We start from the raw sequence: 20,934 nt of genomic DNA, 5'->3' as shown, positions 1-20,934 counted from the left end.
CGCTTAAAAGTTTGTGAACCTGTTTGAATTTTCAATATTTCTGCATAAGTATGACCTAAAGCGTGATCTGTTCTCCACACAAGTCCTAAAGGTAGATAAAGAGAACCCAATTAAACAAATGAGTCAAAAATGTTATTCTTGTTCATTTATTGTTCATTGAGGAAAATGATTCAAAGCTACATATTTGTCTTTATCTTGTTTATCTTTCACCACTGTATAAGTTGAAATCAATAAAGACTGATTTGATTTGATGCTGCAGGCAATTTTACTAGCTTTCTTCCTGATTGAAATAAACTGCTCATTTGTTATTGCTGTTTTTTTAATTTTATAATTATAAATTGTAAACCTTTGAAAAACAATTGACTTGTTTCCTATGCTCTGTAGAAAGTGGTAGTGTTGCTGAAATGGAGCTTCTCAACCACTCAAAGAAAAATCAAGGAAACAATGGCTCATAAACTTCATGACTTTTACTATTTATATGCTAATGTTCAGAGTATGGGAAATAAACAAGATGGGCAGTTAGTATTGAAGACAAATATGATTTATTAGGCATAATGGCAATCTGGAAAAATGATCCCATGACTGGAATAAGGTAATTAAAGGATACAACTTAATTAGTTGAGGAAGGAACAGATGCAACAGAGAGGGAGGAGAAGTTGTACCACATGTTAAAATTAACATTGCTCTCAGAATCCCAAATGTAGGGAGGCTTTGGGATAAAATAAGGGGAGGAACAAAAACAAATACAATATCTTGGTTGATGTCTAACATCATCCACCATCCAAGTGTGGATCACACCTTCAAAAATCAAACTGCACATTGTTCAAAGAGGCATGAAGCTACAGTGAAAGGAGACTTCAGTTAGTAGATATCTCTGCCACACATGGTCCCTACAAGAAATTCCTGATTTGTCTTGCTGATTACTTTATATGTGAATGAAGACACAAAAGGATCAGCTAACCTTGACTTCATACTAATCAATACAGAATACTTAATTGAGGAGACTTGAGGAAGTGGAAGTAACAGGAACTTTGAGGGAAAGCGGTCATGTAATGCTGGAGTTCTTGATTTTAAAGTGAAAGTGAGTATATTCAAATATGTGTGTTGGAGTTTTTAAAAATGTTAATAAATTTGGTCCGTAGGACCCCGGAACAGGAGAAACTGATAAGAAAAGGAGCTCAAGATGGATTGGTCTTCTTAAGGAGATATTTAAAACAAAAATGCAAACAATGCCAGTGAGGAAAAACAAGGTCAGCAGAAGACCCAGCTGGAAAAAAACAAAACAAAGAAACAAAAGGATACATGCAGGAAATGGAAAAAGGGCAGGATCACATACAAAAAAGAGTACCGGCAAGTAGCTCAGAACTGTAAAGCTGGTTTTAGGAAAGCAAAAGCTCAGAATGAACCAAGTTTAGGGACAGATGCTCAAAAAAATGGCTGCTCTATAAGGGTTCAAAATAAAAGGGAAAGAATCAGTATACCAGCTCCTCATCCTGTTTTCAAAAAGTGGGAAACAGAATATCAGCAAATTGTAGACCAGTCAGGTATGATACTTGGAAAAGATTCCATAGGAGGTAATAAAAAGATCAGCCTGTAAGCAAATTGAAAATGATGAGGTAGCTATCTGAAGTAAGTGTAAGCTAATACCTTGACAGAAAGAAATAAAATTAGAAATGATGTTGATAAAATAGAGAAATGGGATGAAAGAAGTGGAATTACATTTAACACAGGTAAATGCTAAGCACTTCACTAGCAATGTGATGTGGTTGCAAAAAAAGGTAAATGCCATTTAGGCTATATCAAGAGAAGTATAATTTATGATCACTGGAAGTACCAGTTCTGTATTATTCTGCTTCAGTGAATCACTACGTTATTTACTATGTGCAATTTTGGGTGCACCACTTTAGGAAGGATTCAGAGAAACTGGAGCAGATTCAGAGAAAGGCAAGAATGATCCCTGAGGATTAGAAATTAAGTTATGTGAAGAGAAAGTGATTGGGTATATTTTGCCTTGAGAGTAGTTGGGGGAAAGGGGTATGGCAGCATTCTTCAAATGACTGAAAGGATGTCACAAAGAAGTCAAGACCTGTGCTCATACCAGAGGGGGGACAGAGAGTAACGGATTTAGGTTACAGGAAGGCAGATCCCAATTAAGTATTAGAAAAAAATTCCAAGGGGCTGTTTAACAGTAAAATCAATTACCTAGATAGTTGGTAGCTTCCCCTTTACTGGGTAAGTTCAAGTAATAACTTAAACAACCATATCTCATGGATGCTTCAATCTGGATACCTGCACTGAGCTGGGGGTTGGTATCATACCTATGAGGTAGACCAGATCAGGAAACTAATTCCACAGGAAGACTAGAACTACATTTTATTGAGACAGGCTACAGTAACAATATCTTTCAAGTCTGTCTGTTACTGCTTAATAGCTTCTAGATGGTTTCTGCAAGATCACCTACCTCATAGCTCCCTATAGTTGGACTCAACAGCCTAAATGATTGTGTTCAATTTTATAATTCTACAATGATTTTATTCATTTATCACCTTTATATGGTCACCTAACTCAAACAGTTGAGACTCTGGGCAGCATATAATCAGCAACAAGTAAACAATAATGAACCAATACAGTTAAAAACAACAAAAATCAATAGGCAATTGGGAACATTATACCCTTCCAGGTGGAAACTTGGTCCCAAGGAAGGGCAACATTTAAAAAACCCTTTTAAGGGCCAGCAGAGTCAGAGCTAACTATATACAGTGTGTGTGCGTGTTTCATTTCAGAGGAAGGTACTACAATGGAAAAGGCAGGCCTCTTGGGTCCTGCAAGAGGACATTGCTTCAAGGAAGGGACCCAAAGTGCACCCATCCTACTAGACGGTGTGGGACAAGCAGAGACCATGGGGATAGATTTTCCATAAAGTAAATAAATTGCATTGGCTGGAATGAATTCTAAACATGTAATTAGGTCTTTAGCATTATGCTTCTTTGGTTTATATCATATTATCCCCCATTTTTTTTTGGTATTTTTATCTATATTTGACTATGTATGCATAACCCTATAATTTGTTGAAGAGTATACTGGAACACTTTGGAAATGTTCAGTCTAACGTCACTCCTCCTAAGAACAATAATTAACTTTTTCTTCTATAAAGGAAAATAAATATGAATATGAATGGACATGAAGATACATAAGCTTACTTTTCTCCGATTTTTAAGAATTCTGTCCAAATTCTCTTCATTGATTTTGCCTGCATAATCATAAAAACTTAAAAAAGAAAAAGAAAATAGAAGTTTAGATTATACATTAAATCATAGTCAAGTGTTGTGAAGCAAAACATATATATGTTGAATAAACTATTTATCACTAATCCTTCTATGATCCAAGCTGTACAGAGGTTTATGCAATATTTAAAAGGTTAGGGAACATATGCCCCCATTAAAAAACTCTCTTACTCAGAAGTATTCAGCAGAATTCCACAATAACAGATACACAGCTCAAGCATACAAATAATGTCTCTTCCTCAACTAGTTGACAGTTAAATCAGTCTGAAAAGCTTGTACATATAAGAGCATGAATTCATTTGCAAGAACTGCACTCAGTCTACATTGTAGCTCCCAATCAGTTTGTTCCTATATAACTTTCCACCCAATATGCAGTGGGTGCAGAAATTCATAATATAAACCTTACAAAAATGTTTGTAGACAGGCAAACTTTGTTCACTTTATCGACTTTATCAATAGACAGCATGAATAAACCCTAATGCTCTTTCTCACAATGTAAGGAAAGAAGAGAAATGTTATATGCAGAAACAATTACAGACTACTACTAGCATCTGGACACACACACACACCACTATACATAAAAAAGGAGTCAAGTTGCATTTGCCTTAATCTCAACTTGAACTTGAATTAAGCTAGTCCATTTCATTGCCTTCTGCCATTACTGGAAAACAAAACTGTTGAAATCTCTAGAACCAATTCAGCACCCTTTAAGCATCCCTCAAAGAATCACTGCCATAGCTACCATATAGGCACCCCATTGGTGCCATTTGTTTATTGAGCTTACTTAGCACAGTAACATTTAAAATAAATTTAGCATACTTTAGCATACATTTTAACAGGCCAACTTCTCTAACTGAAACATTTGCTATTACTTACTAGAAGCATCAGAGAAATGCTCTGATCATAAAAAGGAATTTAGCAGATCAAGCAACTCTTGATACATGTGGAACACTAAAATATTCCTACCTCTAGTAATAAAATCTGTTCACATGATACAAATTGTTTCCTGATTCAGAGAAAGGAAGATAGATTTGGCTAGATATATTGCTAGGAAGAATCCTAGTTTAATAGAGTATGTATTTAACATTTTTCTTCCCTTCAGCTTGCAACATGTATACATTTAATGTGCACAGCATCCCATTAATAACACTATGATTATGGGCTCTATTCAGAGAAATGAAGGATTATTCACTTTACAAAACACCTGCTTAATTAGTTGAAAATGTCCCTACTGATCACTTGATAGACAATGTGTTATTATTTAATCCATAATATCAACAAGGTCCCAGAAAATAATTCAGCAGTTATTTCTGAGTTTTTTTTTAAATAAGCATTTCAAAATAGATGAATTTATAGATAAATTCTTTATTGCTGGGTATTAAACACAGCCTAATCTTGAATAGTGCGGGACGCGGTGGCGCTGTGGGTTAAACCGCTGAGCTGCCGATCGGAAGGTCGGCGGTTCGAAACCGCGCGGCAGGGTGAGCTCCCGTTGCTAGTCCCAGCTCCTGCACACCAAGCAGTTCGAAAACATGCAAATGTGAGTAGATTAATTGGTACCGCTTTGGCGGGAAGGTAACGGCGTTCCGTGAATCATGCTGGCCACATGACCCGGAAGTGTCCTATGGACAACGCCGGCTCTAAGGCTTAGAAACGGAGATGAGCACCGCCCCCTAGAGTCGGACACGACTGGACTTTACGTCAAGGGAAACCTTTACCTTTACCTAATCTTGAATAAAAACAGAATTGATATTGCAAATTATACCTTCTCTGAATTCATATTATATCTTAGGTTGTACCTTTTTATTCATTAGGTAATTATTTATTTTTCAGTTTTTAAAGCCCACTCTAATCAAAAGACTTTGGGCAGGTTACAGCACAGTAAAAATTACAAAAACAGTAATAATAAACCAACCCTCCTCCAAATTAAAAGTAACAGCATTTAGCTAGGATTGAAGGCCTTTTGAAGTAAAACTTGTCTTCAAAGGTATGTATGTATGTATGAATTTATTTATATTTACATTAGAAATGTATAATGTCACCCAACACTATAACTTTGGATGGCATACAATTAAAAGTCATACAATTCAGTTTAAAAAAATCTCAAACAGTGGAAGAAAAATAATCATTAAAGAGAATCAAGCACACAGAACCTGCCACCCACTCAACCCAAGGCTTGGGGAAACAGCTTGGTTTTCAGAGCTCTTTGAACCCAGTGTGGGGGCTGGCCATATCTTAGGGGGGATGGTATTCCAGAGGGCAGATGCTCTGAGAGAGAGATCTTCTAAATATCATGCAGAAGGGGCTTTAAGAACCTTTGTGGACAAAGAGTTTCAAAGTGTAGGGGCCTATCATCTCAACTATATCCCACTACCTTCAGATGGAGGGAGGACTCTTAACAGAACTTGCTGAGATATTATTGGATAGCCAGGTTGATACCTGATATAACCTGTTGCTATGCTGTATTTGTAGGTCACAGCAATTTGAATCAGGATGGGAAGCTTATTACTAGCCAGTGCAATAATTTCAGGAAAGATATCATTGTGCAATGGTGGGGGTAATCCCATTGCCACATTGTTAGTCAGTTGTAGTTTTGGGTCATCTCTAAAGGCTGCCCCACATAGAGCACATTACAATAATCCAGCTGGGTGGTGATCAAGTCATGACACAAGGGAGTCCTTGTCCAGGTAGTCATAACTGGCCTACCAGCCAAAGCTGGCAAACGCTCCCCAGCCATGGCTTCCATCTGCTATTTAACAGTAACTATAAATCTAGAAGGACTCCAAGTCATGCACCAACTACCTCAGGGGAGTATGTCACCATCCAGAGTAACTACCAAAATTGATGTTCCTGGATGTTTTTACTATTGTACAACAACTCAGTATTTGAGGGATTTGATCTGGTTGTATTTTGCCTCATCCAAAATGACAGCCTCTAGGCACAAGTTGAATATTTCCACAGTATTTCTAGCTTGGCTTGAGGTGAGAGAGTACACCTGAGTGCATCAATATATTGATGACAGGTCAACTTGAACTTATGAATGTCCTCTCCCACTGGAGGTCATATTTCATCTAGATTTTAACATTTTTCATATAGATGTTAATTGATTATGTCCCATCAAGTTGTTGTTGACTCTTAGCGACTACATACTGTAGATAGATTTTCTCCATGATCTGTCCCTTGTCTGGCCTTTCAGGTCCTCCAATGGTGCACTTATTGCCACTGTAACTGAGTCCATCCACCTTACTGCTGGTTGTCCTCTTCTCCTCTTTCCTTCAACCATTCCCAGATTTAGAGCCTTCTCCAGAGAATTAGGTTTTCACATGATGTGTCCAAAATAGGATAATTTGAGCCTGGTCACTTGTGCCTCGGGTGAGAACTCTGGACTGATTTGTTCGATGATCCATTTGTTTGTTTTCTTGGCTGCCCACAGCATTCTCAGGAGTCTTCTCCAACACTAAAGCTCAAAAGCATCAATACTCTTCCTATCCTGCTTCTTCAAAGTATAACTTGCTTCCACAGAGTGTCACAGGGAATATAATGGCTTGCAGAGTTCTGATCTTTGTAGGTGTAGACACATCGTAGCATTTGAATATCTTTTCCATGGCTGATCTACCAAGTGCTTGTGGCGTATTTCTTGACTGCTTGTTCTTTTACTGTTGATGGCTGATCCTAAAAGGCAGAAGCTATCTACCACTTCAATATCTTCATTGTCAATTCTAAGGCTATTTGTTGTCAATAGTTTGGTCTTCTTTATATGTAATTTTAATAGGTATTAATAGCATGGAAGAAAGCACTAAGCCCTAAGGTACTGCATGCTGGAATAACTAAAGCCTGAAGCGCTGTTCCCCCATTAAATACAAACTGAAAATGCTCACTCATATGGAACTACTGCAGAACAGCACTTCCAACTATCAATCCTCAAAAGCAGTCCAGTAAGGTACCACGATCAATAGTACTAAAGGCCACTGAAAGGTCTAATAGAACCAGGAGAGGTGTCCTCTATCCAGGTCCTGATGAAAGTCATCCACCAAAGAACCAATGTCATTTCCATGTCATGACACAGTGTGAATTCTGATGGCAGGGATCCAGATTTCACTGGGACTATCTAAACCTGAGCTGCTGCCACTTTCTCAATAACCTTCTCCCGAAAGGGAAGATTAGAAATAGGGTTGAAGTTGCTGAATCCAGGGCTTCTTCAAGAAGGGGATCCCAAATGCTCCCTTAAGGTAGGCAATGTTATCTCATCCATCATACAATTTCTCTGATCCAGTAACTCACATCCTGCCTAGCTACAAGAAGGAGCCAGGAAGGACACAGATCTAATTGATAGGTGGCTAAATTCAAGTTATCCACTTCCTTAGGCACAAAAAGCTTAAAAGAATCCAGATAACATCACAAGATAGAGCCCTGCTTACCACATTGGATTGTGTTCAACTTGCATCCAGCCTGAGCAAATAAGAACAACTTTGTCAAAAACCTGCCCAATCATTCTGTGGGACTGCCAGGTTCTTACCCAGCCCATCCTTCTTCAAAAGGTCTAGGTAACTTTGAACAGGGCTGCCAAGCAAAACTCTGCAGATGCAGTTAAGCATGGACAAGAACTGACACTTCACTCTTATTGCTACTGTGTATGCACGAAGGTGAGTTTTTACCAGTGCTTGGTCACATTCACTTTTCTGCCACCACTGCTCTGTGGGTCTTTTCAGTCACTTTATTTTCCTGAGTTCCTCAATAAAAAAAGAAGCTGCTTGAGATTAGCAACTGGACAGAGATCTCATAGAAGAATCTCATCCAGAATACTGATGGTATTTGTTTTCCAGAGATCCATCAGCCACAAAATAGAACTGCTTGCCAAGTTGTGAGGAAAACCTTTAAGCACCCTTAGGAATCCATCAGGATCTCTCTTATCCCTGGGGCAGACCACCCAAAAGGATTCATGATCTGTGTAGTGGTCAAGGGCAGCTGTGAGGCACAGTTTAATGACAATGTGATCTTACCATGGCAAAGGACAAATTTTAAAGTCTTTCAACTCCAGATCATGTCTCATCTGCTCTGAAATAAAAGCCATATCAAGTGCGAATTTTACAACGTGTGTGGGGCTGAGATTACCTCAGACCAGTAAAATCATGAACTACAGTTGACCCCTTTTGGGTCAGGAACTTGTGAAAGGTCATTGCAGGACAGCTAGGCAATCAGTGCACCAGGAATAACCCTAGCGTATCCTTCTGGCTTGATTCCATGTAAAGGCACTCACAACTGGTTGCATCTGGGCAGCGCTCCTGGTCTCTATTAACATATGGAATTGTATTCGTTATTATATTCATTATCATTATGGCATTTCATTTACATCCCACCTGTCTGATAAGGGCTTAAAACAATATACATAATGGATCTTCCCTCATTTTACCCCCACAACAGGAACTCTGAGAGACTGATTGAGTTGAGTTAATGACTGGCCCAAAATCACCTACTGAATACCATGGTTGAGCGAGGACCTGGATGTCCTCAGTTCCATTCAGTTGCTTGAACCACTATGCTGCACTGGTTCTTAATGTTGGACTTAGCCCAACTACAACTGGTAAAGATAAAAAAGTATGCGACAAAAGTAACCTACCTAAAGAGTTTGGAGCAAGGCTCATGATTATGGATTTCTGCAAGAAGAAAACAGTACATTTGTATTACTCTAAGTTGAAAGCTAAGTTAAAGCAATATATCCCTAGCCCACATAGGTATTTCCAAATTCACATGAACAGTGAATACTCCTATATCGTTCCCAGAACATATGAGAATTTAACATTTATTAATAACTTCTGGTGAACACAACTCTGCAAGATTGGCAGACTTAGTCTTCATTGATATTGCATGCCCACAGAGGTTTCTCCAACTAATTGTTTAAATGAATGGATCACTGTGGAAATACAACAGGAAATTACTCTAAGGATAATCAAGCAAAATAGGTATGTTGCTAAACTTTTAATGCAATGCATTTGCCTTAGGAACTGATTCATATTTTCAAATTATCTGTCAAAAAGTGCCACAGTCCCACTTAGGGAAGATATAGGGGAGAACTATCTCCCAAAAAGACCACCTGAAGTTGAAGGCATGCCTGTTAGGACTATGTGAACTGCTGACCCTGCCAGCTATGCAGAGCCAATAGCCAGGAAATTTAAAACAGAGGAGAGGCTGAAGGAGGGTGGGTAGAGACAGAAGAGCCACAGCTGTTGTGAAGCTGTTCTTTCCTCCATCAAGAGAGGTAAGCAGCATATTACAGCTCCAAGCCTTCCATCAAGAGTGGACTCTATGAAAACCTCTTTGTAACATCTCTCAAATTGGCATCTCTCAAGTCTGGGTCTCTGAAGATATGGTAAAAGCCTTTACAAAATACAAACAATTCTGACACAGTTTTAAACAAGGCTGGATAAGAGAGGCATTGACGTTCCTACTTTTCTCTTCACTTTTGCAGAAAAACCCAAATTAAGCACTTCAGAATTAGTGTTCAATCCACCATGGATCTGTTGATCTGGAAAAGTTGTTTGTACTTGAGTATATGTAGTCATATTCATGACTTCGCATGTATTAAATACCTGAGACTTGTTATCATATACTCTCTATTCAATAGGATAAATCAGGTAGCACTGCTTGCTTCCTGCCAAAATACTTCCTGGACTCACATTAACTTGACTTTGTGATCAAAGAATCCTAATCTAATTTTTAACTGGGCAAGCCACCTAGAGTCGCCTATGCAAGATGGGCAGATATACAAATTGAACAAATAAACAAACAAACAAACATGCAATTTATGACAGTATAATCTTTAAAAAATGCAATATTACATTGTACTGTCAGAGAGAAATTTAACAGCACTTACCAATTACTTGCAGAAATTCAGTGTTGCTGATCTGAGAGTCACTAATACTGAATGTCTCCTCTTGTCTTACCTCTCCTAATAAAAATCCTTCCTGTAAAAAGGTAAAAATATTTTGATTAAAGGTAGAAAAATAGCAACTGAACATTTGTTTTTCTTTCCATTATGCATTTTTCATAGCATCACACAATTAAAAATGCTACATCTCTGTTCCACCCAGGAACTTTAACATCAGAGAAATATGCATTAATATAAAAGTTACGCCCCAACCACAGATGCTGAAGAAGCTGAAGTAGAGCAGTTCTATGAGGATCTGCAGCACCTACTGGACAACACGCCTAAAAGAGATGTTATTTTCATCACGGGAGACTGGAATGCTAAGGTGGGCAGTCAAATGACACCTGGAATTACAGGGAAACATGGCCTTGGAGAACAAAATGAAGCGGGACATAGGCTGATAGAATTTTGCCAAGACAACTCACTCTGCATAACAAACACTCTCTTCCAACAACCTAAGAGACAGCTTTACACATGGACTTCCCCAGATGGACAACACCGAAATCAGATTGACTACATCCTTTGCAGCCAAAGGTGGCGGTCATCTATACAGTCGGTAAAAACAAGACCTGGAACTGACTGTAGTTCTGATCACGAACTTCTTATTGCACAATTTAGGATCAGACTAAAGAGATTAGGGAAGACCCACAGATCAGCTAGATATGAGCTCACTAATATCCCTCAGGAATATGCAGTGGAGGTAAAGAATCGATTTAAGGGACTGGACTTAGTAGATAGGGTCCCGGAAGAACTCTGGACAGAAGTTCGCAACATTGTTCAGGAGGCGGCAACAAAATACATCCCAAAGAAAGAAAACCAAGAAGGCAAAGTGGCTGTCTGCTGAGACACTAGAAGTAGCCCAAGAAAGAAGGAAAGCAAAAGGCAACAGTGATAGGGGGAGATATGCCCAATTAAATGCAAAATTCCAGAGGTTAGCCAGAAGAGATAAGGAATTATTTTTAAACAAGCAATGCGTGGAAGTGGAAGAAGACAATAGAATAGGAAGGACAAGAGACCTCTTCCAGAAAATTAGAAACACTGGAGGTAAATTCCAGGCAAAAATGGGTATGATCAAAAACAAAGATGGCAAGGACCTAACAGAAGAAGAAGAGATCAAGAAAAGGTGGCAAGAATATACGGAAGATCTGTATAGGAAGGATAACAATATCGGGGATAGCTTTGACAGTGTGGTCAGTGAGCTAGAGCCAGACATCCTGAAGAGTGAGGTTGAATGGGCCTTAAGAAGCATTGCTAATAACAAGGCAGCAGGAGACGACGGCATCTCAGCTGAACTTTTCAAAATCTTGCGAGATGATGCTGTCAAGGTAATGCATGCTATATGCCAGCAAATTTGGAAAACACAGGAATGGCCATCAGATTGGGAAAAATCAACTTACATTCCCATACCAAAAAAGGGAAACACTAAAGAATGTTCAAACTATCAAACAGTGGCACTCATTTCACATGCCAGTAAGGTAATGCTCAAGGTCCTGCAAGGTAGACTTCAGCAATTCATGGAGCGAGAATTTCCAGATGTACAAGCTGGGTTTAGAAAAGGCAGAGGAACTAGGGACCAAATTGCCAATATCCGCTGGATAATGGAAAAAGCCAGGGAGTTTCAGAAAAACATCTATTTCTGTTTTATTGACTATTCTAAAGCCTTTGACTATGTGGACCATAACAAATTGTGGCAAGTTCTTAGTGGTACGGGGATACCAAGTCATCTCATATGCCTCCTGAAGAATCTGTATAACGACCAAGTAGCAACAGCAAGAACAGACCACGGAACAACGGACTGGTTTAAGATTGGGAAAGGAGTACGGCAGGGCTGTATACTCTCACCCTACCTATTCAACTTGTACGCAGAACACATCATGCGACATGCTGGGCTTGAGGAATCCAAGGCTGGAGTTAAAATCGCTGGAAGAAACATTAACAATCTCAGATATGCAGATGATACCACTTTGATGGCTGAAAGTGAAGAGGAACTGAGGAGCCTTATGATGAAGGTGAAAGAAGAAAGTGCAAAAGATGGCTTGCAGCTAAACCTCAAAAAAACCAAGATTATGGCAACCAGCTTGATCGATAACTGGCAAATAGAGGGAGAAAATGTAGAAGCAGTGAAAGACTTTGTATTTCTAGGTGCAAAGATTACTGCAGATGCTGACTGCAGTCAGGAAATCAGAAGACGCTTAATCCTTGGGAGAAGAGCAATGACAAATCTCGATAAAATAGTTAAGAGCGGAGACATCACACTGACAACAAAGGTCCACATTGTTAAAGCAATGGTGTTCCCCGTAGTAACATATGGCTGCGAGAGCTGGACCATAAGGAAGGCTGAGCGAAGGAAGATAGATGCTTTGGAACTGTGGTGTTGGAGGAAAATTCTGAGAGTGCCTTGGACTGCAAGAAGATCAAACCAATCCATCCTCCAGGAAAGAAAGCCAGACTGCTCACTTGAGGGAATGATATCAAAGGCAAAACTGAAATACTTTGGCCACACAATGAGAAGACAGGACACCCTGGAGAAGATGCTGATGCTAGGAAGAGTGGAAGGCAAAAGGAAGTGGGGCCGACCAAGGGCAAGGTGGATGGATGATATTCTAGAGGTGACGGACCCGTCCCTGGGGGAGCTGGGGGTGTTGACGACCGACAGGAAGCTCTGGTGTGGGCTGGTCCATGAAGTCACGAAGAGTCGGAAGCGACTGAATGAATAAACAACAACAAAATAAAAGTTACAAGGAATAAATCTGCACTCCAGACTCAAATCCATTCCCCATGGGATGGACATAACTTAGTCCATCCAAGTATGAAAAATTTGTGAACTGAGCTGATTCTCTAAACCTCATGCTCTGAAAAATTAATGGACTGCCTAGAGCAGATTTTGGAAGTGCATGAAACCTTGTTATGTAACACTGGATGTAACCCCCAATAGAATCCCAAGTTTCCAACAGAGTTGTTTAAATCTAAAAAAATTTAGCCACATGTATTTTATCCACTAAATTAAAAAAAAAAAAAAAACTTGCACTATTAGTTCTTTGTGGAGCTGACCACCCATATGGAATTTAATGACCCCAATTGCACTTCAAATAAATCTACATGGAAAGAAAAGCAGTTTTGGGAGTTAGGGGTACTCTCTTTGTATGTAACCATAACAAAAGTTAAAAGGCAAACCACACAATATATGCAAGAGCATGATAGAGCTAAGATATACAGTAAATGTGTGCAAAATGCCAAGTTCTATAAACCACTTTCTGCTGGTTTACTTCTGGATAAATTAAGCTAGCATTGCACTCCCAAACTGATATTGCAATATCATTTCTTTTTGATAGTAAGAATTTCAAATCTGTTATTACTGATAAATATATAAAGCTTACTATAGTAGGTAAAATCCTTTTAAGCTATACTGTAAGAGTTATAATACTGGTATGTATTACCATTTCAGGTGGCAATGCTCATTTATTCAGTTTGGTCAATTTTTTTTCAGGAAACTGGAAAAACTATTCAACTGCAAGTTCACTGCTCATATTTTCTAAGAAACGTAAAACGTTAACAACAGAAATCTACTAAACTTACTGATGAAAACAATGGCAACCAAAACGCATCTTTCTTTGCATTCATTTTGTTTAAAAGTGTGAAGAATACCACCAGCTGAAAGTGTCCTGGAAGAACTCCTTAATTAAAGATTGATTTTGTTTTCAAATTTGTTCTCTATTTTAGTTATATAAACAAAATGGTCTCAAATAGTCCACGCACATCTATACAAATGTTGTTTCTGGACAGAAGTACTGAATATAAAAGATTAAAATCATTATATCTCATGATTTTAATGTTTGCATTTCGTGTCTTCTTTTATTACTTTATCTCCAGTGTTTTGATATGGTACTATTTGTACAAATAAAAAGACAAAAAGGAAAAGATTCTGTGAAGAACAGCAGTGATAAATATTTCAAATAAACAAAGCAACACTTTTCTAAATATATCACCCCTTTTGTTTCAAATTATAAACTGAACCAATCCTAATGGAACTTAATCCAAGCAGAAAATCAAGCCAGCAGAAAGGTCCACAAGTGCTATTTAGAACCATGGGATGATACTTAAAGAATAAAGACTAAGATTCCCTGACCTTAACTCCTGATGACTACACAAGAATATTCATGTGATTTGCCACTGACTTCTGTTGAGATTTAGTCTATTCTTATTTTCTGTTGGTCTCTCAACTAAATTCTAACCAGGCCTGACCCTGCTGAGCTTTTTTGTAATCAGTCATAATCCAGCTAGATACAACCATCTGCTGTGATGGAATGGTACTTAAGAGACATAAACTGAAATGCAACTTAATCAAGTCAATGTAGTGACAAAGATGCACTTACATTTGAAACTCCTCATCAAAGTTCAGATTTGTCAGATGACAATTATGAACAGTTTATTGAATATAATTGGTTATATGAATAAATCAAAGTGTTGGCATACTACAATAATCATGAATAACTTGTTAGACATTTTCCTAAAATTCCATCAAATGAATTTAAGTTCCATAAAAGACTGATATCATACATATATACATGCAAACTTTACTTTTTAAAAATAACAAATTCTTCAACCATTGCACATTTAAGAAAAAAATATTAAAAAATTAAGCGATTTTGTGACTTGTTTCAAAATGATGCATTTCTTCATCAGAATGCAAGCCAAATCGACATATTAAAACAACCCCTTCATAATTGTTGCCTCGTGTTGGTCAAATGATTTGACACAACCAGGACAGTGTCAACATGCTACTGGTAGATGAGCACTCTAGGTAGGATGATATCCAAAAAGCTACTGGGGAATAGCACAGGCAAGTATAAGTAACACTGGTGTTTATGATTTGGCTCTACTGAAGTAAAAAAAACAACAACGTCCTGCTACAAAGGTAGAAAGAAAATTTGATACTGCAAGGATATGTATACATTTGGTAAGTGTAACATCAGATCTATAAAAATCATTACATAATTTTAGAAAGAAATATTATTGATAAGAACCTTAACATGATGTTGAACTATATCCTAAAACGTGGAATATGTCATCTCATGAAGAGCTTTGGCTCTATTGAGCCTGAGGCACTGCAAAGAGGTTATTTTCATGCAAATGGAAAAAAATTCGATGTTAAGGAATGGATCCAAAATATGGCACTTGAACAGAGATTTGTTCTCTGTTCTAAGAATGAGATGAAGCAGTATGTTTCCAAATAATCTAGCTCTAAAGATAAACTAAGGGATTGAATTAATTCTATACTGCTACTAATAGATATTATATGGATCATTTCTCCTTTTTATTTTTTGACACATTTAGTTTATTTTAATCACCATAATGTATCTAATTTTTTACTTAATTACAAAATGACTATACACACACACACACACACAGAGTGTGTGTATATATATAGAGATTTTGCAAATAATTGTTCTGTTGTCTTTTTTGTATTTTGCTATCAATGTTATTTTTTAAAATGTTTTTTTAAATGTTTTTTAAAAAATCAAAAGTGTTCATGGGACCGAGCTGGAAAAGAACCTGAGTCTCTAGAAAAGTTATATGGAACAGCAACACACAGATATAATAACTGTGAAAATATATTTTGTCATTATCTGCATATGACAGTGAGTTCTCACATTACCTTTTTTAATGGTTAATTTGACCTATCTAAACCATCACTCACTATATTTTGCCTTATCCAAAATTATCTGCATTGACAAACCTCTCCTTCCCAGCAAACTAAGAATAAAACTGTATTCTTCCAGCAGTAGTACAATGCAAATTGTGCAGGTGAGGCTTCTAAACAATATAGCTAAATTGTAACTTGCAATTCTCCAGAGGATAAAAGTAATTTCTTTCTGCAGTCACCTAGTATTTTTCTCAAGTGGAGTTCAGAAAACATCATTCATCAGTGTGTAGTTTTGCTTCAAGCAGCATTATCATTCTTCTCCAATGACTTTTTTCTCAACAGAATTCTCTTCACCAACAATAGCGAGTTACACCCTAAAGTTTAAGACTAAGCTAATGCATATGTCAGTTCCAGTTTGTACTGTGCTTATATTCTCAGAACTGCTTTATACTGGGATTTGCAACAGATATTGCAGATATTTGGAAGAAACAAAGATATGAAACTAAAATATATCATTAGAATTTTAACAAACCATGTAGTAGATCACTCCTTCAGAAACAATAGTTTGGGAAAGTATCTCACAAAAAATGAAGGAAATTACACATACAGAGGGATCTGTAATGATAGCATTACAGTGACATAATTATGTGATGACATGACATCAAGTATATAAATGGTATTATTTGCATGATTGCAATCATCTCCCTTCTCTTGCCCCCCCTGCAGACACCCATGCACACAAGCCATTCTATGTTTGCACATCATAGTTAACGTGAAGCATGGTTTGATTATATGCCCTTATCAACTCAGTAACTAACCTTCCATAGTAATCTAGACTGAAAGCAATCTATATTGGACATAGGATATATTCATGTTCACATAGTGAATTATCTCACTTTACTGACATTCCCCAAATTAAGGAAAGCTTTCTTCTGGGCAAGGCATAATATTTTGTCTTTAGCATTACTATAGAGAAGATATTCTAAAATCCCATTTTGAGAAATGTGTTTGCCCTTGTGGAATTGGAGATGTTGAGACAGTCCAACACATGTTATTTTACTGTACCATCTATAGAGAACAGCAATTAGTCAGAGAAGACTTTGACATTGAGACAGCATGGCACCAAGAGTGGGCAACTTCTAGTCCAGATCTGTTTAACTTAGTGCTTGATCCGGCACAACACCCCTATGGCTTTGATCTCCCAAGGAAAAACTGGACAGCACTTAACCAGATTCGCACTAATCATGGCAGGTGCCAATACTGGAAACAAAAATGGGGGCTGGTTGATAATTCTAACTGTGACTGCAGGAATGTCCTGCAAACTTTACATCACGTCGCGATGGACTGCCCCCTCAGAAGGTTCCCTGGCTCCCTGCAAGAACTACATCATCTTGAGGGCACTGATGTCCAATAGCTAAATGATCTAGATATCCAGCCATAGGCTTAGCCACTCTAGTAACTGCTCATACATAATTTTATTTATAATTTTACTCATTATTCGTATTGCATGTTTTTAAAATAATCTACTATTCCAATGTTTTATATTTTATACACATTTTATATATTGTTCTATGAACTTTTATACAATAATGCTGTATTCTGCTATGCCATACAAAATAAATAAATAAATAAATAAATCTATAGAGATATTCATAATGCCTATATTCTGCCTCTCTTACCCTGGGCGAGTTGACAATACTTGTATGTTCCTTTTTTTCAGATTGTAAATTGTTCATAACTCACATTATAGCAAAATACTGTGCAGTAGCTGTGAAAACCAGGAATCAATTAATGAAAGGTCTCCCACAGTTGTAACATATTTTTATATCAGCTATTACAATTATTTGTACTTTTTTTAGTTGTTTTCTTCTAGCCCTGCCTTTGTATAAATATTCATTCGTTCGTTCACAAAGCACTACACTGCACTCCCTTCTTGAGCATAAAACATGACACATAAAAGTTATACCTAATGTAGGAAAGTTATTTATTTATTATGGAATTTGTCTACCTCCTGAAACCCTAAGGATCTAAGCAACTTACAGAACTTACACATAAAACATACATCAATATAATAATTAATTAAAATAGCAATCTAGTTAAGTTTCCAATTAAATTAATACTAAAAGTAATGTTTCAACTTTATTGAATATGATTATGATTCTTATAATTAATCCCTGAAGGAAACCCATGTGTTCTTCTGCTTCCAGAAGGTCCTGGGGGTAGGAGCCATCCTTGTCTCAGGGACAACACATTCCCAAGGAAGAAAGCTGTTAAAAACACCACCCACTGTTGGGCCCCCTCCTGCCATATCTTCTGGTAGGTGAGGACTCATAGCAGGCACTCCTTATTCATCTGGACAGGTAGAAACTGTTGAGGAAAGGCAGTCCCTAAGATATGCTGGCCCTGAGCCATATAGGGTCAACTAAAGCAAGCAGGCATTTATTTGGCAATAACAACATAGGACAATGTTGGAGACGGGTGATCACTTTAATGACAATGGCAAAGGCATCATCTGAAAGACCAGAATGGGGACAGAACATCCTGGGAAAAAACAATCTACATAGTTGCTAACAGTCAACTCTCACTTGATGGCACATAAGTAAAAAGTGAATGACTAAGATTTGAACTGTACTTGGAAATCCACTGGTGATTAGCAGAGCCCCCACAGCAGAGGTGTGATGTGGCAGTTATCACGATTAACTGCTCAGGATGCATACCACTGCATTCTGGACTACAGTAATTGAAGTTTCCAGGTGATCTTCAAGAGCAGACACATACAGAGAGACTTACACTAACCTAATCAACTGGAGCATGAGTAACCATCCAGGTAAGGTTGCAACTGGCATACTGAAAGCTGTGCAAAAGTCTCCTAGGCAGAGTCTCTATTTGCTCTTCAAGCAAGAGGTCTGAGTCTACGAGGACCCCCAAAATTGTGACCCTGCTCTTTCTGAGGAAGGACAGCCCCATCAAGTGTTTTAAAAAAAGATGCAATCCTGGAGTCAGATGACATCCACATCTACAGCTACTCCATCTTGTTTGGAATGAGACTGAGCCTGGTTTTCCCTATCCAGGCCCTGAAAGCTTGCAGGCACTGGGTCTTGACTTCCACTGCATTGCTCAACGGGCCCAGGGTAGAAATAGGCATATCTTGGCTATTCTCTGCATATTGATGATACCTCAGAATTGACAGATGACTCTCCCAGTGGTTTCATGTGAAAGTTAAATAGGATAGGGGAAAGAAGTGAACCTTGAGGCATTCCATACCAAAAGGCCTGTGAGTCTGACTTCTCCCTACAACTATCTGGAACCACCTGGTGAGGTTAGCAGTAGAATGATTGTAATACCGTGCCCCCAATTCCCAGGCCCTGAGGTGGTCCAAAAGGATATTGTGGTTGATAGTACTGACAGTTGCCAAGAAAACTAGGAGGACAAAAATGCCACACCACCTCTCTTCAAGCCTCGCCACACTGTTTCATGGGTTTCTGTCTCATGAAAGGAAATAGAGCAGTGTGTGAAAGGTGAAAGGTCCCCTGTGCAAGCACCGAGTCATGTCTGACCCTTTGGGGGAACACCGCTTTCGCGACATTTTCTTGGCAGACTACAGCGGGGTGGTTTGCCATTGCCTTCCCCAGTCGTCACCTTCCCCAGCAAGCTGGGTACTCATTTTACAGAACTTGGAAGGATGGAAGGCTGAGTTGACCTGAGCCGGCTACCCAAGAATCCAGCTTCCACTGGGATCAGACTCAGGTCATAGGGAGAGTTTTGGCTGCAATACTGCTGCCTACCACTCTGTGCCACATGAAGCTCTGTAATAGAGCAGTAGTTGTCAAATTTTGTTAGATTCAGACCCAGCCTCTTGAGGAGTGGGTGAACCAGTGCCTCTATAAAGGCCTCTGGCATGTCCTCTTCACTCCAAAGCTGTTGACTACAGTCCTGATCTAACTTCTACTCTCTTCACTGGCCCCTTTATTAGCCAGGACGGCAGAGGTCCAAACTTTAAGTGGTGGGACTCAGTCCACTTCCACAGGGCCAAAAGTCTCCAAGATAACACCACAAGATGTCACTTCTATCATCTCAACAGTTTATGTCCATCTGGCTTCCAACTCTGAGCAAATGTATGTGATTTTATCCACAAAACTCTTGGCCAGGTGATTGCAACTTGTTCCAGCCTATCCTTCTCCAAAAGTATCTGGGACATGTTAACGGCAGAGAAATAATTACGTTTTGTCACCTTTATTTCTATGGAATAAGCTCACACCTGTGCTCTTATTTGCATTTGGTTGCATTAGTTTGTTTTCCAACAGGCATCTTTTATTTCCTGCAGCTTCTCCATAAACCAAGTAGCTGCTCAGGATTAGTAGGGAACAGAGAGGCTAGGCTTCTTGTGAGCTCCCTGGTTGCCTTTATATTCCAGGTACCCAACAGAATCACCCTCCAAATCACTGAGAAACTTCCCAAAAGCCATCAGGAAGCTGTTGGATCCATCAGAAAATTGAGACAGAACATATTAATGGCCTACTCCTCCCTGCAGAAGTTGGTAATTCCAATTAACCCCACTGTCATGAAGAAGTGATCTGTCAGTGACAATGGACTGATAAAAAAAAAGTTCCCCAGAACTAGATGACAAACTAACACCAGATGAGTTTATATGTTCACCTAATTTGTAATTCTTGTTCTAGGTCCAAAGCCCACTATAGTTTTGCAGTTACGTATGGACTATACAACAGTGCTACTGTGATTAAACAGAGACTGGATGGAATAAATATTTCTATACAAAGCCTCATGGGGATGTAATTGATATTAATTTGTAAGATGGAAAGGCATTACAATGGTAAAAAACTGCAAGGGAAAGAGGGTACAGGAGGGGGTTAATCATATATTAAAGTGTATATGTACTCTTTTACATCTACGTATTCATGTAAGCTTTATGGTTATAAATTTATGAGTTGGTTGATATCACTCCGAAATGTTCTTTACACAAAGTAAAACATTAATCCTTATCACAAAGAACATTTATTTAGTCTAAGTATCAAAATTATGATTATTATCTCCATACGACCTGAACAATGATTGTTTTGAAA

At 38.3% G+C, this 20,934-nt stretch overlaps 1 protein-coding gene across 1 annotated transcript in view; it reads right to left on the bottom strand.

Annotated features, from left to right (window-relative positions):
- ABRAXAS2 (abraxas 2, BRISC complex subunit) overlaps positions 1–20,934 on the bottom strand; it is a 49,405-nt gene that overhangs the window by 24,994 nt on the left and 3,477 nt on the right. Inside the window, exons 2-4 of the mRNA XM_063307324.1 lie at positions 10,156–10,246; positions 8,902–8,938; positions 3,201–3,267 (exon numbers count right to left, since the gene is read on the bottom strand). Of these exons, the coding sequence (XP_063163394.1) occupies positions 3,201–3,267; positions 8,902–8,938; positions 10,156–10,246 (195 nt within the window). The remainder of the gene's footprint in view (positions 1–3,200; positions 3,268–8,901; positions 8,939–10,155; positions 10,247–20,934) is intronic.

Source organism: Candoia aspera, chromosome 6, assembly GCF_035149785.1.
Source record: "Candoia aspera isolate rCanAsp1 chromosome 6, rCanAsp1.hap2, whole genome shotgun sequence".
NCBI classification, from domain to species: Eukaryota; Metazoa; Chordata; class Lepidosauria; order Squamata; family Boidae; genus Candoia; species Candoia aspera.
Note: the sequence above shows the minus strand (reverse complement) of the source record. Positions and strands in the feature narration are given on the sequence as shown.